Raw genomic sequence first — 19,318 nt, forward strand, 5'->3', positions numbered from 1 at the left:
TTAAAAAAAGAGTGTCCAGCTTAGTAAACACAGCTACATGCCCACAGCAAGAGGAGGAGGAGAAAAGGTGGGGACTCCCCAAGGATTCCAGCAAAAATTATTTTCATTTTTTTAAAACTTTTATTAGCATTTATTTTATGCTGAACTTATTCCCAGACCATAAGTTTTTGTTTCTGAGATATCTTTTTCTTCTGTGCAACCTCCTCTTCTGGTTTAGGAACCATCTGCTCTTTCTCAGTGAGGATCATCTCAGTGTGGTGGGGGGAGCTCATGTAGAGGTTCACCTGCCCACAAGCTCTGTATGTTCTGTACTGCATCTTGGGAGCTTTGTTCACCTGGATGTGCTCAGTGACCAGACAGTCTACATCCAAACCCTTAAGTTCAGCATCACTCGCACTTTTAAGTATGTGCAGCAAAGATTCAGCACTCTTTTTGGACCACCGACCCCAAATCCAGCCCCACTATTTGGCCCAGGCACACCTACCAACTCCGCCATTGCAACAATGGAATGGCGCCATTGCAACAATGGAATGGCACCATTGCTTCTGTAAAGTGACATCCTTCACATACTTTCTAGCTGTTCAGAGATGCATACCCTTGATGGCCTGCACAGTTTCATGAGTGTTCTTAACGTGGACATGACGATTTGAACCTCTTGATTTGCGTGATTTTGTAGGGTTTTCTGGGTCAAGTGAATAGCAAACCATTTTCAAAGGTCACCTCTGGCTGTTTACAAAAAGAGCTAGTATTTTTCTTTAATTCCTGTTTCCAGACAAAAGCCAACTTTTTCTGTTGAACAACTGAAGATTGAGTCTTTAAGGATAATTTTATGTAATAGTCAATTTTCATCTTTCCCAGAGACACTGATCTTTTCATAAAGTTCTAGAGCCTCTTTTTTATTAACCTAATTAAGATTTGCGGTAAAAATTTATCTTGATTTGTCTAATAATTATACGTGTTCTAGTAAACTTCGAATGAATTTGAGCTCAAATAATGGCATATAGATTTTGCAGCAGGCAAAATACCACGCACTACCGGTAGGAGAGGCCAGTGCACAAATCATGGAAGCTGGAAGGAAGAACTTTTTGTGCAGAAGGGTTTGTGCTATCTTTCTTTTTTTTTTTTTTTTTTTTTTTGGGGGGACGTGAGCAATAAGCAGGCTATATAACTTTTTAAAGAACTAACATTTCCTTTTGGTTTACTGTGCTCCAGACACTAAATGCTTTTCATACAGGAAGTCCTTTAAACCTCCAACAACCCTATGAAGTAGATAGTAATATTAGATGCCCATTTTTTAGTCAAGGTAACCGAGGCCCAGGGAGGCCCACTAAGGCTGCGTACCTGGATCACGAAGTTGAGAAGTGGCGGAGTAAAACTCAGACCCAGACTCTATCTTCAGAGCACACACTTGTCACCATCACACCAACCACACTGCCTCTTGCTGTCACTAGTTAATCTGGGGAAAGGGGCGGGGAAACCAAGCAGGGCGTCCCGCAGAATGTTGAGCTGGTCTCTGAGGAGCCTGCATTCCAAGGCCCATTTGTAAGTTGAGCTCTGGGCGTTGCAAACACCTGACTTAGAAACAATATTTACCAGATCTCTTACACTAGCCTTGTTGGGTCATACCTTGGATCTCGTCGTGGCTAGCATGAATATCTAGAAGTCAAGGAAAGGACCTGCGACCACCAGAGACAATGTCAGAGGAAGTGAGTAGATGCTGGCGCTGAGCCAGGAAGCCCTGTTTCCTCCTTTCTCCCTCTCACCTCTTTCCCACCAGTTCATAAACTGCCTTTATTTTTCCACTTTACTGCCCACCTCAAAAGTCACCAATTCATGACCTCTTGGGAGTTTTTACTCACTCCTGCCTCAGGGCCTTTGCCCTTGCTGTTCCCACTGCCTGGAATGCTCTTTCCCTAGATCGTCCCATGGCTGGTTGGTTCCACCACTCCTGGGCTCCAGCCAAATGCTAACTCTTCAGTTGCCTACTTCATGAGTCCTCAGAGCCTACTGCCATCTGCGGTGGTCTGTTTGAGGTCTGTCTCCCCCAGCTAAGATGTAAGCACGTGAGGGCAGGAATCATAGCTGTTTTCTTTCTGACAATCTTACCCGATGGAACATGGGATCAGACACATAGGGGGTACTCAGTGAATTTTTGGTGAAAGAATGTAGGCATTCTTTTTTTCAATGGAAATTCTGGGATGATCATAAAACAGTTCACAAATTGGGGTAAAATAGGTCATTTCCTGTGCTTTCTTGGGTTACTGGCAATTCCACTCTCCATTTGCCTTGCTCAGCTTGAAGAGGAAGCTGCCTCCTGAAGACCCACTTCCCCTACATCCCCACCATGGTGGAAATCAACCCTGGGTACCTGCTTCCCTCAGAGAGTTCTGGAAGGTGCTCAGCCCTTGATTCCATAGGCCACGGGTGCCCAAAGGGCTCTGGTTTTGAAGCTCCACATTCCCAGGACTCTGGTCTCCACCAAAGGAAGAGAGAAAGAGAAGTTTATTCCCCAAGCTGGGCTTCCCTATTAATCATTTTATACGCTCTTGCATTCATTACAAATGTTGGCCAGCTTTTTTTTTTTTTTTTCTTAATTTCTGTGACGGCACCTAGCAGCAGAATGATAATGGTAATAATGACTGGATTCTTCATGTGCCAGGCATTTGCTCTGTACACATCGTCCCCTGTAATTCTCACGAGTACTCCATAAGTTATGTACTATTATCATCACACCCCATTTTTTATAGAGGGGTACCTGGGGCTCAGAGAGGTCAGTGATCTTGCCTAAGGCCACGCAGCTAGATCTGAAGGCTGCAGTCTGGCTCCAGATGCTGTCTCTTAAACACTGCCCATATCACCTTTCAGTGCTTGAGGGCTATTAGCTCCGGTCCCCATCCTTTTCCTCCACTGCATCCTTGATGCTCCCTTCAGTCCCTCCCAAAGGAGGGATTTCCCACCAGGGAAGGGCTGTTTCCATGTGTTAGATAGCAGACAGATGTAGATCACCTGAGGCAGGGGTCCCCACCCCCGGGTGGGCCACGACCCTATCTGCTAGGAACCAGACCACACAGAAAGAGGTGAGCAGAGGGCCATCGAAGCTTCATCTGTATTCACAACCACCCCTCAGCGCCGCATCACCGCCTCAGCTCCATCTCAGATTGTCAGGCATTAAATTCTCACAGAAGCACCAGTCCCTGCTGCCAAAAAGGCTAGGGACTGCTGACCTAGGGCATGGGGCCCAGTGGGCGGAGAACACAGCACAGTACTGACATCTGCTGGCTCTGGAACAGAAAACAAATGTGGGCTCACATGCAATAAGTAAATATTTAAAACATATATCAAGCTGATAAGCTTTTGAATAAAACACACTGTCAAATGGTAGACTATCAAAAAGAAATGGCACAAACCTTTAAATACCTAATAGCTTCAAAATAGAAACCAAAAGCCCACTGAAGTACACTAACAATGACAAAGCTAGAATCATGATGGGAGACTCACGTGCCTCTCAGAGAACATCAGATAAAAAACATTTGAAAAATAAGGGCATAGAGGACATAAATGTTCAATACATTACCTATAGCTGATGTCCTAATTAGTGAAAGACCAAATGTTTTTGTAGTGTGTGAATTTTTTACCATGTTTGAAAAGAAAGTTGCCTCCATTTCGAAAAAGGTAAGGAACCACAATGTGACACTTCTCAGTTTTAGCTATCCACACTCTTCTGCATGTCGGTGGACTTGAAAAGTGACATCGAACCCAAAGAAGCCTTGTTCTTTTCAAGCACAGCCAGATGTGTCCATGCTGTTTTGAATCCAAATAAAAGGTAAAATTTTCTTGCTTGTGGAGCATGCCACAGATAATCCGTCTTTTCAGAAAGTCTCTTCGTACACTAGACAGATTGTTTTATTGGGGACGAGAAAGAAAGAAAACTACATGCGTACGGGCACACTTCGTTTCATTGTGCTCCACTTTATTGGGCTTCACAGATGTTGCATTTTTTTACAAATTAAAAGCAAGACCCTCCCCAGCAAAAATATTATAACTCATTGTATGTATTGCGATACTTGCTTTGGTGGTCTGGAACCCAACCTGCCATGTCTCTGAGGTCTACCCCTACTTAGCTCTTGCTCCTCAAAGCGGCTAGATTACTTTCCTTGGATTCCAACATGATATATTAGCAGTTTTGGCAAACCTAAGAGTGAGTGTATATGGTGGGGTGTGGGGATGGGGATTTGCAAGAGAATCCAGGTATCACCCATGCCCCGTGGAGAGTGGAAAGGGCGGACATGCAAGCCTTTCCATGACCCTTTCCTACTTGGTTCTTGTGGCTGCAGAGATTGAGAGGAGAGAGCATCACTGGAGCTTTGTCCACAGACGTGGTAACCTTGGCACAGCGTGAGGGCTTCCTGCAGAGATGCCAGACCCACGCAAGGTGCCAGACAGCCTTCTTACGATTAGCTCTCAGAGATGGAAAACCGTTAAGTCATCAGGGTCGTTCTTACCTGGACTGGAGGAAAATGTCCAGGAGAGCAGATTAGTATGATTAAGGTGATTACTCGTACTATTGCTACCATAGTAAAAATACATCTTTTCACCAATGTCCTAATAACTTATACCTTTCTCAGTGAATTCACCTATTTACATAGGGCATTTCTTTCAACATTCAACAAATATTTATTGAGCAGTTACTCTGTGCTAGGTATTGGGGGTACAGCTGTGAAGAAGATGAAGTCCTTATTCTAATAGGGTCCTTAGGTGGTGGGGGGAACAATAAAGAGACAATTGCAGAAGTGATAAATGCTATGAAGAAAATGGAATGACATAATGGAGATAGGGCTGCCAGATAAAATACAGGACACCTCGTTCAATGTGAATGTGTTGTTGAGTATGTGTATCCAATGCAATATTTACGAAAAAATTGTGCATTGCTTTTCTGAAATTCACATTAAACTGGATGTCTTGTATTTCCTTTTCTAATCTGGCAACCCCAAACGTCACATTATTGGGTGGTGGGGAGTGGGTAATTTCAGACAGGGTAGAAGGCCTCTTTGAGGAGGTGACATTTGAGCTAGAATCTGACTGAATGTACTGGGGCGAGAGGGGAGCCAGTCATTCAGGATCTAGAAGAAAAGCATTCCAGGCAGAGAGAAGAGCAAGTATGAATGCTCTGAGGAACTTGGAAAAACAGAAAGGAAGGCGGGGCCGCTGAGCTGAGAGAGAGTGGAAGGCAGGAGGGAGGAAGGTGATGAGGTCTGACAGGTAGGCAGGGGCCAGATCTTGTGGCTATGATAAGAGATGTTGAGTAATTTTACCAAAAAGTTATATCCATAAACTTTTCACTAACAGCAACTTTTTACATTTTATCCGTTGGAATTGCTTTTAAATGTTTGTAGCTAGGGTGCAAAGATAAACACAGCTGGACATTGTTAAAGTGGTGAAAACATTTTATTCAGGAACTACTGACAATAGGTGAAAAAGCTGAGTTCCATTCTGACTTGGGCAGATGTGGCTGGGCAATTTAAATGGAGAATGAGGGAGTAGAGAACGAGGGGAGAGAGCAGGGGCCCAAGTGAAAAGTTACAAAGGGTTGGTCAGTGTAAAAGTGATTAGGCTAGCTGTGTCTGCTAGCTGGCAATTACCAAAATTAGGGGACCAGCCTTCCACACAGACTGGGAGGCAGAGGATCTACCTTTCTAATGATTACATTTCAAAGGAATGACTTTCAGGTCCTGGAGAAAGACATTCTTGAATTGTAGAAGATACATATACATCTCAAAGGGACAGAGGAAGAGTTCACAGTTTTAAGGCCTTTTTAGCATCCCTCCCCCGTCCCCCATCCCCACTAGCATCACAGTTTTAATGCTCTATATAATTAAGGGAAGTTGGGGCCCATCCTCAGCTGTTGGCTAGAAAAACAGAAAATCCCCCTGGCAGCATTGAGCTTAACCTCCCTGTGCTTCAATTACCCTAGGGCAAGGGGCTCGTGCTGCTGGAAGCCATGTAGCAGTTTTGTCATCTTATAGTGCAGAGGTTTAGACAGAGTCATTATGTGCTGAGAGCTCTGCAGTTCTCAGTGTCTATATAATTTTGTGTTCTTATATTTCCTCAAATGATGACCAAAAGAATATACCTTTCAGTCCCAGGAGTAGCATGCTAGCAATTCCAAGGGATGGGCTCAGAGTGGAGAGACAACTGGGCCTGTTGAGGGAGGCAGAGGAGGTGGCCAAAACTGAGGGCTAGGATTTCCATAAGCCACCATTGGTTCTTCTCTTTCCCACACTCAATGTATCATGAGAGCCTAAGGGTTCTACCTCTAAAATATATCCTAAGGCTGTCCACTTCTCTATCTATGCACTGCTATGCACCCTAGTCCAGGCCATTAACATATCCTTCCTGGAGACTTCCAACAGCCTTCTTACTTCAAGCTCTTACCTCCTGATACAGTCCATTCTCCAAGCAGCAGCTGGTGGTCCTTTTAAAATATAAATTTGGTGGTCATGCACTTAAGGCACAGTCATCTTAACTGTAGGCTGTCCTAACTTTGGCGTAGGCTGGCCTGACTTCATCTCCTGACCTGCTCCACTTCGTTAAGCCACAGCCTAGTTCATTCCTGACTCAGAGCCTTTGCTATTGGCATCCCCTCCTCCTGAAATGCTTTCCTGGCTGATTTTCACACAGCTGTCTCCTCGTTGAAATTCGAATCAATTGTCACTTGTTTAGAGGCCTTCTCTGACCATCCCATTGACCTTCCAAGTCACTGCCTGCCGTATTGTTTTTTTATTTTCTCCTTGTAGCACTTATCAAGATCTTAAATTATCTTGTTTATTCTGTTTCTCTCTCTAAAACATAGGCTCCATGAGAGGCAGTAAGTTCTCTTCTGTGACACTACAGACCGGAGCAGTTTGTTCAAAAGTTACATGATTTACTTTGTGCCTGATATCAAGCCCTGACATTAAAATAGGTCACAATCCAGCAGCCAGCCACTCAGTAACTCTGTGTTCATCTCAGGAAAATGGGGATTATGATGCACGTTAGAATGGTTCGAGCCAAAGGGCATTGTCGCTTGTGACGTCAGTGCAAACACAGAGGAGGGTCATTCAAGCCTGAGATTGGCCATTCGAACTTGGGTGGGGCTCGAGCGCTCTTGGCCCCGCCCCCTGCCTCTCTGCCCATTCACGCATGCGCCCCGGCCACAGCCTCGCCGCCGCGCCATTTTGCCGGGGTTTGAATGTGAGGTGGAGCGGCGGTAAGAGTAGGTAGTGACGGCTACAGTCTGCGGCTGAGATTTTCTCCTCCGTTCCCGTATTCCCACAAGGTAGGGCTGGGGCATGCACGGCCTGGCAAGGTGGCCTCTGGGAATCCCGCTGGGAGAGGGATGAGGCGCTCCCTGTGTACTTCCGAGCGCTGGGAAGCAAGGACCGCGCCTTTGGGCGAGAGCAAAATGTGGGCCTGTGCCTCGGGCAGAGCCCTCGGGTAAGGTCTTGGCCTTCGCTACGGCTCTTGCCTCATCTCGCGTGGTCCCAGGCCTTAGGCCCAGACCTGGCAGCCCCCGGGCCTGTGAGGGGCGAGGGCAGCCGCGGCGCGGCCTAACGTGAGCAGTCCGAGCACCCGCCCCTTCTCCTCTAGCGCCGTGCTGATTGGTTGCGCCGTCGCTGTGCCCCTCGGGAAGACCGCCTCTCATTGGTCACGCCCGCGTGTCCGTTCTCAGCGTCCCGGGCCACCCGCAACGTGAGCGGAGAGCGGCGGCGCGGCCTGCCCGGCTGCCGGACCGGGAATTCCGGCCGCCTTTTCCCTGGTCTCACTTTACTATGGAGGACGGGGAGCTTAACTTCCCTTGCTTCATTCTCCCCGACTCCAAACTGGGCCTCGTGTCTCACTTTGCTGAGTTGTTTGTGAGGATTAAATTCTAGTCCATGCTCCAGGGTGTCGGTGCACCTGCCCTGTAACATGGGGTAGGGGTCTCCCACTGGAGGGAAACGCTGTGATGTATTAATTCGGAGCATGGGCTTTGTTCGTTCCAGATTTAGCTTCTCCCAAGGAGCGTAATTTACGGCTATTCACTTCATCTGGCCGAGCCTCCATTTCTTTATCTGCAAAGTGGGGTTCAAAACATAATCTACCTCGTAAAGTGGCTATGAAGATCCACTGAGTTACTACTGTGGTTTGCAAAGTTCCACCTGGCGTGACCATTTGTTTGCCTCTTCCACCCATCTCTTCTTCTTTTTAGCCACGGTAGCCATACTGACCCGACCTTTCTCTTAAATGTCTCAAGTTCATGGCCACCACAAAGCCTTTGGACGTGCCTTTCGTTTGCTTGGAAATTACCAATATTGGATCTTTGCAAGGCTGACTCTCTGCCCTCCCAGGTTTCATTCAGTTTAGGCTTGCTTTGACCAACCTGTCTAAGGACTGCTTTCCTTCAACTCTTCATCGCACATCGCCCTAGTTTTATTTACTTAATAGCATTGCTTATTATGTGTAATTATAGTTTACTTGTTTATAGTTGATAGTTTACTTGTTACTTGTCTTTCTCAACTGCTGGGAAGTAAAACTTTGAGAACCTTTCTTTGTTTTTGTTTTCGTTTGTTTACTGCTGTGTTTAGGTGGCCAGTGCTTGCCACATGGCAGACGCACAAGTATTATTTTTCCTCAGGGCACAGGAGGGGACTTTTACTCTCGGATCTTACCAGAGCTCTTTTTCTCCTTCCCTTGGGCCCCCATAGTCGAATTTTTGGTCTTTTTCTGTGTGTCTCCAGTTTTTGCACGATTGCTGGGACTCTTGATCTACCTTAGCCTTTTCCCTCTTAAGACCCTTTATCTTTCATTTCCTTTTATCAGGGCAAGGGAATTCTCTCTACTTTGCTCGTTACTTGAATTCTGCTAGTTGAGAGCTGGGACAAAAGGAAACCACATCTTATACAGGATTGGATGGGTTTGAGAGCAATGCTTTTGCTTTGGAATTAATTTGTTCTCTTTTTCATTTAATAACTTTGTTGAGCTGCCAGTTGATCTTTCGGAATACAGTGAAGAAACAAAAATGGACAAGGTTCCTTCCCTTGGGAAGCTTTTGTTCTAGTGGGGGAAAGAAATAAGAATACAAATAAATGAATTAGATAATTTCAGATAATGATAAGTGAGACCGATGTGACCGCTGAAGAAGACTTCTCTGAAGAGGTGACATTTGAGCTGAGACTAGCCATGGCAAGATGAAGGGACAGAATATTCCAGGCAGAGGGGATAGAAAGAAAGTGCAAAGGTGACTAGAAAGTACACGAGCTCAAGGATGGGAACAAGCTTGGAATAATGGAATGTTCGAGGAAAATCCATTTTGCTAGAGTAGTGTGTGAAGAAGAGAGAGGTATGTAGGGACCAGATCACATAGAGCTTTGTAGGCAACATAAAGAATTTGTATTTAATTCTAAGTGGTATGTTCTGTGATTAAAAAGCAGAGAGGGTGGATAGAGGTGTTGGGGTATGTTCTTGATGTGCATATGCTGGATAGTTTTCATTCATTGGATCTTTTTCCCTTTCCTCAAATGTAAAGCTTCAGGAATGGTTTTCTAAAGTGGAGGAAATATCTAAGGAAAAGGCACACATCTGGGACCAGCTTATATCACGTGTTTGTGAGATGGCATTGGAAAGCAGAGCTTTTATTCCAAAAGTCTTCAATAGGGCCTGTGGGAAAGAGGCTAGACTTAGGTCCAGCCATTCATTCAACAGGAAGAACTTGGAATTTAGATTAGTCTGTCGTCATTGATTTATTGTGGTACATGGTTTTATTTACTTACTTATTTTTATGGCATATTGTTAGAAATTTCCAAAGATAACTTTGTGGAAAAAGTAAAGTATATCCCTTATTTAAAGACAAAATAATAGATTTTCCATTTCTAGTTTGAGTATTTTAAAATCAGTAACGCTTTTTTCATTTATATATTGCTAATATTTTAAAGTATCAGAACATCTTCACCTGTTGACAAATAAGATAACCTAATTAGACCTAGAGCTTGCTGGTACATTGTGAATACCTGTGGAGCATTCTCTAAAATTATCTGATGTGTCATACTTTCCCAAATCAAGGGTAAGCTTACAAATTGGTTTTATAGACATGATCATCACTAAGGAGATATAAAAAGGATTTGTTGACAAATATTTAATCCCTTATCTAACATTAAAATTCTAGGAGCTATGTGATATTTTAACTTTCAGGGACTGTAGTATTCATATTTACGTAGGCGCCCCCCTTTTTTCCCAACACATTTTTTAAAAATTTAAAAATAGTCCTACTCTAACACCTCAGTTTTGTCATTTTAGGGTTATTCTGTCATGTGATCTTATAGTCAGTTGTCTCTACCTCTTCCTGTTTGTTACAGTTGAGCAGAATAAATGTGAAGAATGATAGTGCTTTTGATGGAAAAATCAGTCAGGGGTATGTAGCTTTTGAAAATAGTACAACAGATATGTGGTAGATGTCCAGGGGGATTGCACTGAACAAAACACAAAAGTACCTGCTCATGGAACTTACAGTCTAGTGGAGAGAGAAGCACAGTAAACAAGAAAGCAAATTAATATGTCTGATAAAATTTACTTAGAAAAATAGGGTAAGGGAATGGAGAGTGGCTGAGGTGGGTGATCTTTTAGATAGGATGGTCCAGGAAGGCATCTCTGAAAAGAGATGACGTTTGAAAAGAAGCCTGAACGAAGTGGGCAGTGAGCCATGCAAGCTCTCCAGGGACAAAGCTGTCCAGGCAAATGGGACAGTAAGTGCAAAGCCCCGGAACAAAAGTATAAGCACCGCCATCCATAATGAACAGTAATACAGGACAGATTTCAAATTCACTTCTTTCTTGAAGCTCTTTTGAATGAACAGAAATTAATTATGGCAGGCAAGTTGGTCATTTGTTTATCTGACAGATACAACTGAATTCTTAGGTTCTGTTGGGACTGTAATAACTGATCCTCAAAGAATAGTTTCCAATCCAGACTGAGAATTTATGTTTTAGCTGAATGACTGACATATTGACTCTCCATTAGTTAATGCAACAAATGTTTAACGAATGTCTGCTATGTGCCAGACAGTGCTGAAGGTTTTGGGCATATAGAGACAAAGACATACAGAGTCTCTGCCCTAAGGTGTTTACAAATAGGAAATAACAAGTCAGAGATATTTCAGATGAGAATTAATCCTGTTAACAGTATGACAGATGAGGTAGATAATAGTGGAAGGCCCTTTTGAGGAGCTGACAGCTGACAGTGATGCTCAATGTCAAATTAGACGGAAGAGCAATATTACAGGCAGGGAGAACTATCTTGCCTGGTTCAAGGAACAGAAAGAAGGCTTTGTGGCTGGAACATAGAAGCAAGGAGTGGTATTAGATGAAGTTGACAGGTGCCAGATTACATGAGGCTCTTTGCCATGGTAAGGAGTTTGGCTCTTTAGTACAGATAATTATGAGGAATTTAAGAGATTTTGGTTTAGATATGTACAGTGCTATAGGAACATAAAATAAAATGAGGATTTATTGAGGAGTGTATTTAAAAACTCAGCAAAACTTCTGTCCCCACACACGAGTTCCTAACATGATGCCTTGCATAAATCACAAAAGGTAGAATAAATTTGTATGTGGCAAAGACCAGGTTTTTTTTTCAACTTATACACACTGATATAAATGATTTTGCTTTGCAACAGCAAACTTTCATGATTTCAGAGTCAGCATTTCAAAGAGGAAAAAAAAAAGAATGGGAAATGAATTGATTATATCACTACTTTCCAAAGTGTGTTCCATAATAAAGTGTCTCTGTGGCCAAGTAATGGGGGGAACTCAATGCTAAACTTACTGTTGGAGTTCTTGAACCCTTTAAAGTGCATCTCCAACAAGGAGGAATATAATGTGTAGCATTTTCCAAAGTTTCGGTATAAAACCCAGAAAGAATAGCCTTGTGATAAATTATGTGTGTAGTTGAGTGGGATTTGATGCTCGTGCCCATAGAGTGGTTTGCCCTGGATCAAAAGTAAGTGGTGGAGTCTATTCAGTCAGTCAGAATATTGACTTTGATAAAAATGTTTCCTAATTAAGGGAAAGGATTATAGTAAGAAGAATACAGATAACTTCAAACACATTTTATCCTTAGAAGGTGTAGTTTCTGGCTGTGGAAGAGTACTCTGCACAAGCACAGCATTAGCTATAGCCCCTTTCTTTATAGGTGTTTTTTTTTTTCCTAAGTGTGAGATGAAGGGTTTTGTTTTTTTTTGTTGTTGTTTTGATAAGTGTTATTCAAAATCTGAGATTCATCTTTGACTTCTTCCTCTCCCTGGTTCTCATCTGGCTGTCCTTTTTCACATCATCCTTTTCTATTGCTGTTCCTAGTGCTTCTACTCTAGTTCATTCCTCTGCCATTATTCCTACCTGAGAGCCTTGAGTAGCAGGAAGAGGGTAGACCTATAGTGTGAGACTGATTTAATCTAATCTTTATTAACTGTGTTTGACTTGAGGCAAGTTAGTTAATCTCTCCGAGTCTTCTTCCTTGTAAATAAAATGATTAGTATGTGAAATAAGAAGCATATAAAACACCTAGTACTGTGCCTAGTTCATAAATGTGACCTTTCGCATTTTAAAAGTGTCCTTGCATATGTTCTCTTCCTCAGCTCCATTCTGCAAACCATTACCAGCCCAAAGGTCCTACATTTGACTTTCATTAAGTTTTCATTCATTTCAAAAAAAACCTTTAGTGGCTTCGTGTTGTACATTAAATCATGAACTTCTTCAGCTTAGTATTGAGGAACCTGTATGATCTGATCTCAGTCTCTAGGTCCACTATTCCCCAAAGGAGCTGTGTACTCTTCCCATGTCTGTCACTTTGCTCACACTATTTCCTGCGTGAGATGGTTCCTTGTTGTACTTTGCCTGTCCAAATCTACATATGGGACATCTTGGACCATGGAATACCTACTGACTCTTCTTAACCTCTTAGCAGTTAAGTTGCTGTCTGTGTGATCCATTTGGCACTTGTACTCCTGGGGACAAAAGTGTTTCAGCATTCAGGATTGTTTTTTGGATGCACACACTGTGGATTATGCAACATTCCCAGTGGGGCTTGGGATAGCACCCTGCAAAAAAAACACATTAGTATTTCTTTGGTGAAACAAATTTACTCACTAAGTGAGATAAAGACTAAATTTATAGCCTCAGGCAGTTCAAACTAGGTTTAGCTGCCTGAAAGGAAAGGGATTATAATTATAAATCTGTAGTTGGTATTTCAGTTGTATCTTGTCTTCCAACTCGTCTGTAAGTTCCTTTGAGAGCCTGAGTTTGATCGATAACTTTCTGAGAGTAAATTTAATACATATAGTTACTTGTAAGATATTAGAAAAATCTAAAAGACTATGAAGAGAATAAAAATCCACTGTATCCATCATGTAGACATTACCTCCATTTACATTTTAGAGTATATTTTTAGTTTTTTTCTGTACATTTGGGTATACGTAAATTTTTAAAAATAATTTGATTTATAGTATATTTGACCTCTTTTCCACTTAGATGTATTACATTTTACCAAAATCATTATGTACTTATTTTTCTCTTCTCTGTCATAGTGGCCCCAGATTAATGCGCATGATTGCCCTGAAAAGGCTGCATTTCCTCAGGTTCTCTAGGAGCTTTGTCCCTCTGTGCTGCCTATTGGGATCTAAGCAGAAGTGGGGTTTTTAAAAATAGCTTTATTGAGGTATAACTTACCGTGAATTTATTCATTTTAAGTGTACTCTTTGGTGTTAGTAAATTTCTGCGGTTGTGTATCCATCACCGCAATCCAGTTTTAGAACACTTCTCCCCTCTACCCCTGAAAAAGAAAATTCACACTTTTATCTACTCACCAACAACTTGGAGACCATAAAGTCCCATTTGTAGCCTTCTCAAGCTGTTTGGTCTGTTGGCAGTGGTATGCACGTGTACACACGTACACACTTGTAATCTTTATGTATGTGCTATTTTGTGTGTATGTGTCTTAGCCTTGTTATCGGTTATAGCTATATAAGCCATTTATTTAGCTTGTAATTTGTAATACATTCAGTGTGAAATTTTTTTTGGTCATTCATAGCGTATTTTGTGATTTTTATATAGTTTTTGAATATTAAGTTGCTTTTTTATTAAGATATAATTGACACTATTAGTTTTAGCTATATAACAGTGATCCAGTTTTATGTACATATTGCAAAATGATTGCCAAAATAAGTAATTAGCGTCCATCATCACACATAATTACAGATTTTTTTCTTATAATCAGAATTTTTAAGATTTACTCTCTTAGCACTTTCAAATATATATTACACTCTTGACTTGTCACCATGCTGCTATTACATCCCCTTGACTTATTTTATAACTGAAAGATACTTTTTGATCCCCTTTCACATATTCCTCAACCACCAATATGTTCTCTGTATCTGTGAGTTAGGGATTTTTTTATTTTGTTTTGTTTTTAAAGATGTCACATATAAATGAGATCATACAGTATTTGTCTTTGTTTGACTTATTTCACTTAGCATAATGCCCTCAACATCCATCCATGTTGTCACAAATGGAAGGATTTCCTTTTTTGTGTGGCTGAATAATATTCTGTTGCATGTGTATACTACACTTTTCTTTGTTCATCTTTCGATGGACACTTAAGTTGCTTCCATGCCTTGGCTATTGTTAATAATGCTGTAATAAACATGGGGGTGCACATATCTTTTTGAGTTAGTGCTTTCTTTCCTTTGCATAAATACCCAGAAGTAGAATTGCTGGATTATGTGGCAGTCCTATTTTAAAATTTTTATGGAACCTTTTATACTGTTTTGTACAGTGGCTGTGTCAGTTTATATCTGCACCAACAGTATACAAGGGTTCCCTTTTCTTCACACCCTCACCAACACTTATTTCTTGTCTTTTTGAGAATAGCCATTCTAACAGGTATTAGGTGATAGCTCATAGTTTTGATTTGCATTTCCCTGATGATCAGTGATGTTGAGCACTTTTCATCTTCTTGTTGGCCATGTATATGTCTTTTTTGGAAAAACGTCTCTTCAGATCCTCTGCCCATTTTTAAATTGGATTGTTTTATTTTCCCCCCTGAATTGTATGGGTTCTTTGTATTCTGGATATTTAACCCCTTATCAGATATATGATTTGCAGATTCTCCCATCCAGTAGGTAGCCTTTTCATCTTGCCAATGATTTCCTTTGTTCTGCAGAAGCTTTTTAGTTTGATGTAGTTCCACTTGTTTATTTTTGCTTTTGTTGCCTTTGCTTTTGGTGTAGAAAGTTGCTTTTTAATCATAATCACAGCTGCCATCTTCTGAACTCCAAAATTATCTTCCCAGATAACAAATTCTCAGCCCCATTTAGTTTTTTGTCAATAGTTGTGGTTGTATGTTGTACACAGAGGAATTTATTCTAGTTTACTTAATCTCAGATTTCTTCGGGATCCTTATTTACTGTTTAAAATTTTAATTTCTTATGGCAGGGGTTTACAAAAAATTTTAGTGATTTTTTTTTTCTTTTTGGACCTTTTTTGTTTGCTTTGTTTTCTAGCATTTTAAATGAGATAAACTTTATGGTGACTTTGATCAATTCTTCAACATGGCTTTTTGGTGCCTATTATTATTATTATTATATATATTTTTTTTAAATCATGGTATGTTTTTTCTTCTCTTTTATCTCAAAATTATCTCACCATTGTTTCAAAAAAGCCCATCTTAGTGGAATCAGACTTATAGCCCATACCTTAAACATAACAAATGGATGACTTTCAGAGAGGGGAAGACCAATAATATAAAAGGATTCTTTTATGCAAATTACTGTGACCAGTTACCCTCTTTTTGTTTTAGGTTCTGTTGCAATGGAGCTCAGCGATGCAAATTTGCAAACGCTAACAGAATATTTAAAGAAAACTCTTGATCCAGATCCTACCATCAGACGTCCAGGTAAAGAGAATAAATATTACCTTGTGCTTGATATACAGTACAGGTGAGGGAAACCTTTATGTAGTCTGCCTGTTTGTAAATTTTTAAAAAAGGAAAGATTTACACTTGGACTCTCAGACATAGTTTATTTTTCATTCTGTAATCATAAAGTGTGTGGTTAGCTGTTTACAGCTGTTATGGTAGTTTTTTTTTTAAGTTTGTTTTTTTTTTGAGGAAAATAGCTTTTATTTGGCATCTTCTGGAATAAAATGTACTAGTATGTGTAGAATGCTTTGTCTCTTCACTTTTTTGAAATTCCCCACACTTGCCTTTAGAGATGTAATAATTAGGGCATAGAGATGGAGAGTTAATTGCCTAAAAAGTATTAAATAAATTAAACCAAGTAATCAGACACTGTCTCTTAATCTCTGTGTTGGTTTGATTTAATTAATATATTTTAAGACCTAGGGTTCCTTTCTTCCTCTTTTCCTCCTGAATGTGACCAGTTTCCATTAGAAATTTAGTATAAACTTAGAATTGCAAGGTCACATGCCTACAGGAGTCAGATGTGGAGGTAAATGAAGAGAGGCAGGCCGAGTGGGGACTGGTAATACTATCCTGTGACTATATGTCTTGGTTAAGGGGCACGTATTATTTAGACCCAGTTAACTTTGAGGGATTCAGACTAGTTTTGCAAGATCAGATTTCCAGATTTACTTGAAAAATAAGGCTGTTTATATGACGTGTCCTCATTTTTAAATGATAGCGACTAGTAACTTCAAACAATTTTGAAACATGTACAAACCTTAGAGTATTTCTTTAAATATTCTGGGGGGCCCAGATATGTCTTGTAAGTAGTCAGTTGATGATCCTTGATGTAAGCCATATTAACCAGAAATCCTCTTAACCACATTCTTCAGAATTTACTGCTGTACATGCTCATGAAGATTTTGGAAGGGCCCCACGAAGACACAAGTGAATGCATGCGTGTGTGTTATATGTACATTTTATATGTAATAAATAGAATTGTAAACAGGCTAATGCGTTCATCTTGTTTTAGAAAAGCCTCTGATTTCTGGGAGGGAAAATTGTGATCTTCCCATTAGTGCTTAAAGAAGTAATGTGTTCTTGGATAAAGGGAAATTAATGGCTCTAATCTTCTTAGACTTTCCCAGAAAGCCTCTGCCAACAATGTCTATTAAAAAATTATTTTCAATAATTGTATCTTTGTGAGGCGAAGATGCTGCTATTTTTATGAATTTAGGACAGAGTATAGAAATAAGTTGATGTTTCTGAGAAGAGTTATGAACATAACATTTCTCAGGGATTGGTAGTAGATTGACTTAACATCTTTATAAAATGATCTAGACGTGGAAATATATAGTGGAGCCCAGCTTACAGATATCACTATGCTCCCTTGGTTATTGAGATGTGATGGTGGTATAGATGAACTGGAAGACATTCTGAGGCTCCTTGAGTGTGTAGAAACATGTCATTGTGAATGTTCTGTGAGAAATTAAAGGACATGAACACAGAAAGGAATGATTAGACTTAAACTTATGAGACAGTTGCTTCCAGGATATTACAGTTTAGGAAAGAGATCTGGCAGTCTGTATGGGCTTTTCTCCAAATCATGGATAGTGTGTTGCCCTGTACAGAATGCTGACCACTAAGGAAACAGTCAAAGCCTGATAGACTCATACAAAACCACAGAGTGTTCTCTACTGAAATACATTTTTCTGTTCTGTACTTCTCATCTTTCAAGAAAGACACGGTGGACACAGAGCAGGGAGGGTTCGAGGGTGGAAATTAAACTCTTAGGACTCAGTTTAGAAAGAAGAAAGGTTAAATCATATTATAGACAATAATAGATGCTAACAGACCTTTTTAATACATATTAGAACCTTGAAATGGCTGTTGCTTTATGAAGCTTAAGAAGGAAAAAATTAGAAGTGCTATAAATAGTCACTGCGTGATTAGTAAACCAAGCGATTTAATATTCCTAAGTATAATGAGTGTAAATATGTGGATAAAATCTATAAATTTATTGCTGGTATCAGAAATATTTAATTTGCGAAGAAAACTCAGGGCTAGTATGGTAGAATAAGGACTTGACTAAAACTTTTTCAGTGATGTGAATTTTCTAGCTAAGTTGCTTAATCTCAGTGGCCTTGTCTTTAAAATGAGGATACTGCTACCTACCTTCCTGGATAGTAGTGACAACTTAATGAAATATATGTGAGTAAAGCACCAGACCCCTGTAATTCATAATAATATATGTTAACATGAATTAACTCACTTAATTTTAACCACAGTAGTACTATAAAGGAAATATTACTACCGTTACTAGTAGTACTAATAATAATCCTTCTGGAACAAGACAGGGTGAATAACTTTTGCCCTAAAGTCATAAAATCTGAGAAGCAGATTCTCCTTCAAATGGGATGGTCTTCCAGTCAGACCACTTAATAGGTTTGTGAAAATCAGGTGAGTTAATGGGTGGTAAAGTGACTTGAAAATTGAGGTATTATGTAAATTTAATGTAACATCATATATAGTCTTTTTAATAGATAAGAAAAATGAGAGGCCCAGTAGATCCTTGATAGGTTCCCCAAGGAAAGCATCCTAATTTTTCCATTTTTTGATGCTTCAAACAGATATATGAAGTTCACATATACATAGAGTGGAAAGATTTGGTTATAATAACAAATTTCTTACATGGAAATTTTTTTACAGCTGAGAAGTTTCTTGAATCTGTAGAAGGAAATCAGAATTACCCACTGTTGCTTTTAACATTATTGGAGAAGTCCCAGGATAATGTTATCAAAGTGTGTGCTTCAGTAACATTCAAGAACTATATTAAAAGAAACTGGAGAATTGTAAGTATTTTGTGAATACATAGTTTAATACCCTGTATGTTTGTAAAATTTATACATGCAGTACTTCTGAAAGTTTCAGACACAGATTAAAGATAAAATGAAACGACCCTCCTCAACAAAATACTGTTTACAAAATACCTACTGCTAACATCATATATTAATGGTGAGAAACTAGAAGCTTTCCCACTAAGATTAGGTACAAAACAAGGATGTTCCCTCATACCACTTTTTTTCAACATTGTACTGGAAGTCTTTGCTAATGCAAAAAGAAAAGGAAATAAAAGGTATACTGATCAGGAAGAAAGAGATAAAATGTCTCTGTTCACAGGTGGCATGATTGTCTACGTAGAAAATCTGAAAGAACCGACAAACAGGACCTTTTTCCAAAGTTCCTTTTGTTTGATTTGAATTCATATAGATTACTTCCACTTCATAACCCAGGTTGCTAGAGGGTTGTGAGACTTGGTTTTAGCCTCCATTATGGTTGAAGTGTAGCTCATTGT

The 19,318-nt window shown here is 40.2% G+C and overlaps 1 protein-coding gene across 1 annotated transcript in view; it reads left to right on the forward strand.

Moving 5' to 3' along the window:
- The first annotated feature begins 7,181 nt into the window (after nucleotides 1–7,181).
- The window catches only part of CSE1L (chromosome segregation 1 like), a 38,088-nt gene continuing 25,951 nt past the window's right edge, over nucleotides 7,182–19,318 (forward strand). Inside the window, exons 1-3 of the mRNA XM_039864547.1 lie at nucleotides 7,182–7,315; nucleotides 15,862–15,957; nucleotides 18,673–18,815. Of these exons, the coding sequence (XP_039720481.1) occupies nucleotides 15,873–15,957; nucleotides 18,673–18,815 (228 nt within the window). The 5' untranslated portion in view covers nucleotides 7,182–7,315; nucleotides 15,862–15,872. The remainder of the gene's footprint in view (nucleotides 7,316–15,861; nucleotides 15,958–18,672; nucleotides 18,816–19,318) is intronic.

The sequence above is a fragment of the Pteropus medius genome, unplaced genomic scaffold (assembly GCF_902729225.1).
Source record: "Pteropus medius unplaced genomic scaffold, Ma_sr-lr_union100, whole genome shotgun sequence".
In the NCBI taxonomy this organism is placed as follows: domain Eukaryota; kingdom Metazoa; phylum Chordata; class Mammalia; order Chiroptera; family Pteropodidae; genus Pteropus; species Pteropus medius.